General features: G+C 32.2%; 1 protein-coding gene across 1 annotated transcript; it reads right to left on the reverse strand.

Moving 5' to 3' along the window:
• Positions 1-7,993: 7,993 nt before the first annotated feature.
• Positions 7,994-9,243, reverse strand: LOC143557241 (transcription factor bHLH47-like). Its single transcript, XM_077046360.1, has 4 exons — positions 9,067-9,243; positions 8,858-8,976; positions 8,644-8,771; positions 7,994-8,546 (listed from the first exon to the last, which is right to left on the reverse strand). Exons 1-4 carry the CDS (start codon positions 9,090-9,092, stop codon positions 8,136-8,138), a joined length of 684 nt encoding a protein of 227 aa, XP_076902475.1. The 5' UTR covers positions 9,093-9,243; the 3' UTR covers positions 7,994-8,135.
• Positions 9,244-11,470: the final 2,227 nt, after the last annotated feature.

Raw genomic sequence — 11,470 nt, forward strand, 5'->3', positions numbered from 1 at the left:
ATGAGAAATCATAAGCCGATGCTAAAACTGAACAAGATGAGTTGACAAAACGCGACCAAGAAGTAAAACGAGCATATCCTGGGCTAGAAAATGAGTTACGAGACCCATAATATATGAATTTTGGATTTCTCTATGAGAGGAATCTAAATATGAGGTTTTCATAGGTCGATATACGCGATGAGATGGGTATATGGCAATCGCGTATCGCGATGGTCATAAAAAACGGGAAAAATCGAGTTTTGACCTATATCTTCTATTTTACGAACCCTAATTAGATATAACGACTTGCAGCAGCTATTAGATGATTTTAGGTGAATTCCAGGGTTACCAATCATCTCTTGATCAATCCTAATGGCCTTCCTCATCATAATTGAATATTTATTGATTACGATGCTCGGCTAATCTTCTCTGAATTATACCCGGGATGTAAAGTTTGTATTATTTTTAGTTTTCTCATGTACTAAGAATGAATACTTTGTAACTATTATTGATTAATCTATGAGTATTGATGTTTAGTATTGTTGTGCATTCATTTGGTTAAGGTTTATGTTGATAAGAACGATTAGTTTGTCGGTTGCTATAATAATTGCTCATAGGATTGTTTTGACTTGTTGAATTCAATGAAGCATGCAATTGCCCTTAGTTGAGTCACACTGGTAAGGTTTAGCTCGTTAGACAGTCTGTGTTAATCAATGATAGTTAATATGTTAGGTTGCATGAGATTATTGTTTATATGCATACTTGAACCCCGGGTGTGATTTGCTTTTATTAATTGCTTGAAGTTGTTAAAGTGTTTAATCAGTATTAAAACTAAATCTTATCTGCTTGTGTGATCAGCACTATAAGTCATACTTCATAATCTTAGAAATTGTTTACACGATTACATTGACCACATACTCCTCGTGGTTCGACACCCTACTTACCCTAGTTACTTAGGTTGATTAAGTTTTTGCATGACTAAAACAACGGTCATCAGAGATCGATCGGTATTTGTGAAATAATAAATTATTACATTTTAATAAATACTTATAAACTAATATTGAAAATAATAATAATGTTTATATGTAATATATAATCATTTATAAAATGCATGTACTTATAAATATTTATATAAACAAAAAGATACATTTAGAAAATGCCTGACCAATAATTTTGTTAATAATAAGATATATTTTAATTATGTATTTTATGTTAAAACTTTATTAAAATCTTTATCAATTTAAAACATATTTATATACATACATGGGATGGATCTTGCAAGAAGTGATATTCAGCGAGAAATGCGAGAAGTGAATGTATAACTCCATTAATCCCTAATTTCACTCCATTCCAAATGATGTTACATACATATATGTAGGTTGGTTGTATTTATGTCTTATTTACACATTCAAACCTACCTACAAACATATAAATGTACCGAGCCACATTCAAACCTATGTACCTACACACATACAAACATATATACACATATACAAACATATGTGCACATATACAAACATACGTACCTACACACATACATATGTACCTACACAACACATCTACACATAAGAAATGGAGTGAAATTAGGGATTAATGGAGTTACACCTTCACTTCTCGCTGTAAAAAAACTTCTGAAGTGATCCAATACCTATACATACATATATATATACACACACACACACATACACATACGTAAAATTTTAACAAGGACTCGAAAAAACATGTTAATTTGTTAGTATTAATAAAATATCAGTTACTTATTAAGCGTATGATATTTATAATTTAATTTAATGAATTAATATAATATATATAATTATAATAAAGCTATTAGAAATTAAAAACATCAAAAACGGGCTGTTGGGACTCGAACCCGGATCTCCCAGCCAGCATGAGCTTTACACACACACACACACTCTAGCCATCTGGTGTCAGTTAGTTATAACTCCACACTGATAATTTATAACTTGCAGACTAAACACCCAGTTCATACACATAAACCCTAGAATCGTCGTAAATCCGTTCAACGTTCGTTATAACTGATTTAGGGCTATTAAAATTAGATTCGAAACGAGCATCTTAAATATATAAGTTACATGAATCAAAGAAGAATCGATGGTGAACGAAGAACAATCAGTCGGCGGCACACTACGGGATCAAAACGAATTATACAGGTTGATATATTGCAATTAGATGTAGGGCTATTGCTCGCAATGTCTAGAAACATTTGTATTCATGTTGAATTGAATTTTTATCAACCCTAGCTAGTATATCCCTGATTTAGGAATGACGGTTTGGCTAATATTATAAAGGAGATCGTTTTTTTATCGTATTTCTATAATTAAAACGTTGGTATGAGTTGATTAAGCAAGGTAGACGATTACAAAAGATCACTTCCAAGTTTAACACGAGAATTCAGCTTCAAGAAATCAATATGGGTCACGGGTTGGATGGGTTTGGATACTGGATATGGCTTTAGGTTAGGATTTAAATAAAATAATATAATTATTATATCATATTTTACAATGAGACCCCTAAACATCTTGTGTGGAAACTAAATGAGATAAAACCTAGTTTAGGGATAAATATGTATTTAGTTGAAAATTATTTTGATAAATAAACATATATAATAAACAAAATAATAAAATATTAATAACTCGATAAATGAGATATTTTATTAATTAAAATTATTTGAAAAACGAAAATGGGTCGGGTATTGGTATTTGATATATTATATGAAAACCCGAGTTGTTACAATACGCCCCCTTTGCACTCAAGACATTTGCTATGGGTGGAAAAGGGTCTCATTATCTGAGTACGTTTGTTGTTACCAACTGGAAATGACCTTACTTGTGCGATTATTACACTTGCTTCATGGAATTGTATGGTTTTTACGTATTTATATCAAACTTGTGTGAACTCACCAGCTATTCGTTAGTTGACTTTATTATACATATATGCTACGAGTACTATTATTAAAAGATGATACTCGGAGAAGACATTAGAATTTAAGATATTTAAATAAATGGACAAGTTGTTTCATTTGTTTTTACTTTGCATGTATTTCTTTACTTTCAAACTTGTGTATTTAATTTTAAATTAATTAATGATAATATTATCACTTAATAGTGTCACTTGTGTTTTGAGTAATATGTATGTCACACTCAAGCGTTTCCGCTTAAGTCGGGGGTGTTACAGTGAAGGCTGCAGATGCTGAGGTGAAAGATGGAGATAGAGATAAGGTGGTGCATGCTAGGATGGTTGTTGGTTATCGTAGGGGCAGTGAAGGATAATGAAGACAAGGCCAGGGCCCCTCTTTATTTGATGACTTTTGTTTGATGGCATTCGATATGGTTGAACCTTGAACAATTTACTTTTCATGTTATGTGGTCGTGGTCTTTTGAACAATTTACTTTTTATGCTTTCAAGACAATGAATAATTTAAGGTGGACGGATCCCGAGTTTCAGGACGAAGCCTTAACTATTATTAACTTATTTTGGAAAACTTTTTAATATCTCTAATTGAGGGATTCTGAGTTTCCGGTTGAAGTCAGAGATATTAACCTTGATTAATATAATGGTAACCTTTCGCTTTTACTTATGTCTATCTCATACTATCGTTTTCCAAGTAATTATTTCATAGTACATGATACAAATAATTAGTTTTCTACATAAATAAAAAGAATAACCATTCTTATATTTTACAAACATCGTTCTTGTGAGGGGTCAACAGTTCAACCGACAACCATTACAGTGAAGAGAATGGGAGACATTTCAAAACCAAAAGCTACGCATGCATTGATTATTTAATTTATTACATTACTAAAATTCGTCTTAACCACAACACACGATGATAGCAACGTATACATATACAATAGGCGTGTATTAAAGTGAAGGGCAAGAGGATTCCACATGGAATGATGGAACCTCAATCAAAGAAGCCTCTGCGGGCAGGTTTTCTCTTAGCGTAATCTACAATAACAGTCCCACCATACCTCTTGGATGCTTCGTAGCAATCAACAGTGGTCTCATACCTTGTCGCATGAACTTGGGTGGCATACACTTGTTGTCGAACCACATATGTTGGTTGACGATAATGTTGATAGTGGAACAAGTTAGTACTTTGATAAGGTGGAACACTTATAGTTGATGTCGAATACTTATATGATGATCCACAATCAAATACATACATCGAAAGTGAGTTGAGCATCGTATCGGCCATTTATATTACATCTCAATTCATTAGTTGATCAAAAGAACCACCTAAATTATGTTAAAAGCTTTTATGTTAATGATTAGAACCTAACTAAAAAAGTTTAGTCGATCAAAATTCCCCCCTAAATTCTCTTGAAAGCTTTTATGTTAAAGATTAGAACCTAACTAAAACAATTTAGTTGATTAATAATGCCCCCCCCCCCCCCCCCCCTAAAATTCTCTTGAAAGGTTTTATTTTGAAGACTTAGAACCTAACTAAAAAGGTATCACTAAGATCGTTTTTTTGACTATTCGATTCATACCTAATACACTGCGAATACAATTCTTTATTTTTCAATAGCTTAAAGAGGGGGGTTTGTTACGCAATTATGATTGTGTCATTATTAGTTATAGAGCCTTGAACCAATATATTCAAACCAAACCAAGAAACGTATCAAAGCTAAAACCAATTTCACCCTACAATTAATTTCAGTAATAAAAATAGGGTTGAATGAATATCGTTTATTGAATTTTATCATATTCATCGTATAAACTCAAAGTGTATATAAATTAATTAAATAAAAAACAAGTAGATCTGATTTCATTGAAAATATAAATAGTTTGATTATATTGGCATGAGTTAAGTGTCATTTTAGTACATTAGGTTTGGCCAACTACGCAACTTTAGTACCTAATCTTTATTTTGTGTAAATGGCTACCTTAGTTTCAAAAAACTTGCATTTTTAGTAATTTTTTTCTAACCCTCTATATTTTTTTCCGTTAAAACATTACAGGGTTAGAAATTCGTGGAGAAGGGGTAGAGGACGACCGAAATTGACTTGGGATGAGAGGATTACTATAGAGGGGAGGAGGGGTAGAGGACGACCGAAATTGACTTGGGATGAGAGGATTAGGCATGATTTGATAGACCTAAACCTCTCCGAGGACATGGTTGAGGATAGGAATTCGTGGAGAAGTAGAATTAAAGTTAAGGATTTTTATGGAGAATTGAATACCTTAGGGCTTAGACTTAACTTATTTAGGTCACATACCATAATGGTATTTCTCTTACATATATTATTATTATTATTATTATCATTATTATTATTATTATTATTATTATTATTATTATTATAATTATTATTAGTTTTTATATAGCTGTTAAACTGTGATCTTATTATTAATATTATTATTATTAGTAGTAGTTTTTATATAACTGTTAAACTTTGATTTCCTTTATTTTGCTTCATACACATGTACTTAGAGCCGAGGGTCTCTCTGGAAGCCACCTCTTTATTCCTTTGGATAGAGGTAAGGTGTGCATACATCCCACCCTCCCCGTACCCTACTTATAGCTTTGCTGTCGGTGGGATTTTACTGGGTATGATTGATTGATTAATTGATATTTTTTTCCGTTAAGTTAGGGATAATTTGGTAAATTCGTTATTTTCTTTTCTTTTAAACGCTTATATCTTGTAAACCCTAAATCCCCAAATCATAACATCAAAATCCAAATCATAAATCCTCAAATCCTTTCTCCATATCATGATATGGAGAAAGGATTTGAGGATTTATGATTTGGATTTTGATGTTACGATTTGGGGATTTAGGGTTTACAAGATATAAGCGTAAAAAAAATAACGAAGTTATCAATTTATCCCTGACTTAACAGAAAAGTAGACGGGATTAGAATAAAAAAGTACTAAAAATGCAAGTTTTTTGAAACTGAGATAGCCATTTACACAAAATAAAGAATATGTACTAAAGTTGCGTAGTTGGCCAAACCATATGTACTAAAATGACACTTAACTCTATTGACATAAATACCCACATACTTTTAAACAAGTAGATCTGATGTCCTTTGTGGTGTGTTAAAACGAGCGGAGATCTTGGCAAAAAAAGAAGCTCGTGTGAATTTCTTGTCTAATCCACTAGAAAGGAGGTCTACTCTCCGACCAACAGACGCTCTTGTGTTTGGATGGGCAGGTGGAAGCACGCTTGTATAGACCTTACTGGAGTATCCCCATTGTCATGCTTAAGGATACCGGGTTTGTTGTTAGGCACGTTGTGTTGAAGGCGGAATCAGGAAAATTGCTAAGCATGAGAAAACATGTGCCAAGAATCAACATTTCTTCATTCTTTTTTGCTTTTGATACATTTGGGTCCCTTGCCCCCAAAGCTATTACATTTCTGAAAAGTGTTCAATGGGCCGTGCATAATAACTTATCGACGATAAAGAACTATAATTTTGATTTCAGTAGGATCGGGTTTGCCATTCAAAGAGGGGCGCAACTTTTTGACCGCTTAACCACCTCTCTATTATAATTGGATCCTTTAGTTTAATATATGTATATAATTATCTTTAAAAAATTAAAGATAGATTGATATATTTTTTTTACATTGACATAAATATATTTAGATTACAAATAGAAGAATATTATAAACGAGAAATTTAGACCAGGAATAAATATCATCATTTTCTTTTATAGAATAGTTGGATTATATCCTATAATTGCTTCATATTTTAGTTGTAGGAACAATGTCAGCAATAAGAGCATCTTCATTGGTGGTTTTTGTTTGGTTCAAACCAACCTAAAAACTAAGAAATTATTGGAGAGCTTGGTTTGAACAAAAAACCAATGTTTCAAGTTTGGTTTTTCAAACCACCAAAAACCATCAATTGTGGGCCCCCCCAACATCACATCTTTCACCACACACACACAGATATATATATATACATAGACACCATATTTATATGGGAAAATTTCCACCACCGACGGTTTTTCTTTGCTGGAGGATGTTAAGAAGGGTATTATCGGGATTATGACGGTGGTTTGTGGTGGTGATGGGGGTGGAGTTGGTGGTTAGGAAAAATAATGTGGAGAATTAAAGATGAAGATGAAGAGATGAAGAAGATAAAGATGAAGTTAGGAAAAGTAATAATTTGAACGGACCAGATAAGAAACATAAAAAAACTGTCTTGATAGACTGTTTTATAAAAAGTGAATTAAGTTAAAAGTATGGTCGGAACAGACGAGATTTTTAAAAATCTCGTCTGGTGTGTCAGATCCTTTACACATGTCACCTTTTGATTGGTTTTAAAATCCCGTCGTTTTTTTTCTCCCTATTTATATTTATAAAATATACTAAAATATTATACATATATACAAATATGTATTTTTTTGTATGTCTATTTTTTACGTAACGACAAGTTTAACGGTTAAATATTTTCTTGTGAATCGCTAGTCTCTTCGGGTTCATATGCAAGCGATCTGCAAAAAGTATGTTCATATCTTGATTATATATTTTATAGTATTGTGAAATTTTTATTTAAAAATAAATGTAAAGTAGTAAGTGATGATGTGAAAATGTAAAGATGGTTTGAAAATATGTATTGTTAGAGTAAAAAAAGTGGTTTTTAAGAAAGCTGATGTGTCAGTGATATGGCTGGTTTGAACCAAAAACTGTCGAAGATGGTCTAACAACTTATAAAATTTAGATATAAATAAAGCTGACGGTCTAACAACTTATAAGATGGTTGGAGAATATGTTTTGTTAGAGTAAAAAACGTGGGTTTTAAGAAAGCTGATGTGTCAGTGATATGGCTGGTTTGAATCAAAAACTGTCGAAGATGGTCTAACAACATTTAAAGTTCATGTATTACTTTATCATTTCAACAAAGCTTATAAATTCAAATATAAATAAAAACTACAAAACAACCTTTCAAGACATTCACTATGATACAACTAACCATATTTTTTTATCTGTTCACTCAATACCTACTCTTTTGAATGCAAATCAAAGAGGCCAAATCATAGCACTGGTGATAACAATCATCATGATTACCTTCAAGCTTTATATAGACACTCAGGTTCATAATATCAACACCATTAACACAACAGTTAACCATTTCTTTAACAACAATATTGGCAAATTACAACACACCTTTGTTATTATCATAAATACTATACGCGCTCCGCGCGTTCCTCCCCGACTTCCCGAGACGGGTTTTCAAGAAGCTGGAAAGGCCAGGAATCAGATGCAGTGGGATACCTTGGGTATGGTCTACTCACATTTGACACGGGTCTGTTAACCATACCGGTGCCTGAACCCAAATCCGCTTGCGTGTGAACCTGAACACCGTGACAACCAGGCATAACAAATACAGGATTCAAAACCGAATCACCAGATGGTAATACTCGTGTCATCTCTTGTGGATAATAAGTTGGTAATTGTGGTTCTTGAGATTCAATCGCGGGGGCGTTTAGGTCAAGGGTAGTTTGGACATTTCTTTCCTTTAATATGCTCTGTAATGCACTGATTTGCTTTTGTAAAGTACAAGTTTCATCCTGAAGTTCATTCCTTTCACCTGTCACCTGCTCATAAAACCAAACGTTCAATACTAAAATGAAAAAAATGCAACTTTGATCTGTTTCTTAAACGGGTCGATTTGTTAAAACTTAAAAGACTTACATATTGTGTTTCAGATTGTAAAGCTGCATTCTCCTTCTTGAGAGACTTGATTTCATCAATCATGTCTTTTACAACACGAGTCGTTTCACCTAAAACTGAGGCTTTCCCACTGTTTTGTTCTGTTAGTTCTGCAATGTAGCAAATAACATTGATCAAACATATGCAGATAGCCAGTAAATGTTTAATTAAAGTTAAAACATTAATCAGAAATTACCAAGTGCATTAGCTAACTCAACAAAGAGTTCATTCAAATGTTCACGCTTTAGTTTTTCTCTTTCGGCTTTGTGGATTCGTTTGGGAACTTTGGCTGGATTCTTCTTGCTCGTCTCCAAGCTGCATCAAAATTAATACATTTATTACTGCTATTCACTTCTTTAAAGTAAACTGGTGAAGAAATCAGAAGTAAAACTTGAATTTACTGACCAAGTTGGTGATCTTTCGGCTCCCATGTTGGTTATGTTAGTTTGAATCTCCAAAATCTATGTTCAGATCTTAATCCTTTTTATCTGGTGACAACAATGAATAAAAGATTTTCAATAAAAGTAACAATAATGAGCCAAAGATCTTAATTTTAATGGCTACACACAGATTCAGTGCATTGACTTGTGATTCAAAAGTAAAATCACGTAACAAAATCAAAGAGAATAATCAATATTTACAAATTATAACAGGCAAGCAGATGAACACCACAAGAAAACAATAACTGGAGTCAATTAGAAGAGAACATCAAGTTCGAAATTTTACAAAAAACGACGAATGGACGTATTCAAAGCTTCAATTTCCTTTTAAATTTTTAACATCTCAAAAACTAAAGAACCAACAAATTCATAGTTCTTTTCGTTATAATATATTTCATGATCACAGAAAATCTGATTAATTCCGGTCCAAATTCGATTCAGAACATACAGAAAAATTAGATTTTAATAATCCAAACTATCACCAATTGGCCGATAATAACTCACACTCACACTTTAACCAATAACAATCCTAACTTTCATTTATGTTGCAAATAGCAATTTCACACTCAATTTACATTTCATTTATACTTGATTTCGCTAATACTTTTATTTATCCATTTCATTCATAATCGTTATCGTAACAGAAACCAGTTAAAACCAAGCATAATCGAATAAGTATCTGAATACTACGCTACCGAGATTGCTCTTGGCTACAAAAGTGCAAGCATGTATTATTATCGGCCAATCAATAACAATTTTACTCCTAATCCATATGCAAAATCAAATAGTAAATCGATACTTGACATCTAAAAGTGAATCATAAACCCTAGATTTGACGATAGAGAGATTAAATACCTAAATTAATCATACACATATTCAACAATTAACCTTGAGTAACAGTTAATTAAAACACATAATCGGAGATTAAATCAGAGCCATAGAATAGTAATAATAATTGAGGTGAAGACCGTCCGTCGTCAATGAATAGTGGAAGGCGTGTGGCGGGCAAAAGAAGTGGTTTTATAAGAGATACGGCGGAGCGTGGCCGCCACCTGCCTGCAACCTACATGCCTTTATTAATATTACTAATTTAATATTGCCACGTATGATAATACACCCTAGACACCCACACTCAACTCATGTTTTTAGGGTGAAATTTGAAATTAGGTCAACGGTTATTTTAAAAGGGTATAGTTACAAACGGTGCTTCAGATTCGTTAATGTGTGTTATCTTATGGTTCTCGGTTTCAAGTTTTTTTGTTAAATGGTTCCCGGTTTGGTTTCGGTTAAAACCGACGGCTTTAGACGTGAAACGAAAAACCGGAATATTTTAAGGTTTTTTTAATAAATTTATCAACCTCATTTTTTATATAATAACCTATCAGCCGTCATCCATTCAATCATTTCTTTAATTTAAATATTTTTCTTTGCGTTAAATTACCTTGCAACCAAGATCAATTTTGATTCAAGTTTTCAAAGTAATATAATATAAAATTGTATGTTATTTCTTTAATATATCATCCCTAATGGTTTCTTAACTTCTAAAAATTAGGTTTTAATCAAATTAATAATGGATATTTAACTTAATTTTACCATGAAAGAAAGCATACAATTATATAAACTTGTTATGCAATTTACAAACTTTGCACAACCCATTTAATTAATAAACGACCGAACCGGTTCTGACACACAACCGATTAGCGAGAACCGATTTTACCGGTTACAGAACTGAACCGGTTTACTATATAAGGTTCCGAATCTGGTTCTATTTCTCAATCATTTTCGGTTCTAGGTCTATTTCTCAATCATTTTTTGTTCTGTTTTTGGTTCAATTCTTGCAGTTCCGAACTATTGCACAGCTCTAGGTGTAGTAAATTTTACTACAAACTAAATTAAAGAAAAAGAAATGACAATGTCTGATTGGTGATCGACCCCATCTCTCACATCCGTTGCAGTTCCGAACTATTGCACAACTTTTAATAAGAAGTTGTACTTTAGATAATATTTATGTATAGTTAAGTTATCAGATTAAGCATTTATTGTATATTATTTAAAAAAGTTATCGTTCTAAAAAAAATTATTGTAATTTGCATGCGCAATCATTTCTTTTTTATCAAACCTTTTGAATAACATAAGTTGTTAGAAAGAAACTACTTTGAATAGAAAAAGAAAATTAAAGTACTATAAAATATGAATCATGGTTACTTTACTCATTTAAATATAGATCATTATTGTTACACTAAACCACTTTGTTGAATATGGATGTAAAAAGTGCATACATCTTGATAAAGGTACATTTAATATCATATCATTTACCTTCCACCAAGTTCTTTGTTTACACGAAAGTTATTATTTACAAACCAATCATG

This window comes from Bidens hawaiensis, unplaced genomic scaffold, assembly GCF_021521415.1.
Source record: "Bidens hawaiensis isolate Kalapana, Puna unplaced genomic scaffold, B.hawaiensis_p1.1 tig00001087_1, whole genome shotgun sequence".
Classification (NCBI taxonomy): Eukaryota; Viridiplantae; Streptophyta; class Magnoliopsida; order Asterales; family Asteraceae; genus Bidens; species Bidens hawaiensis.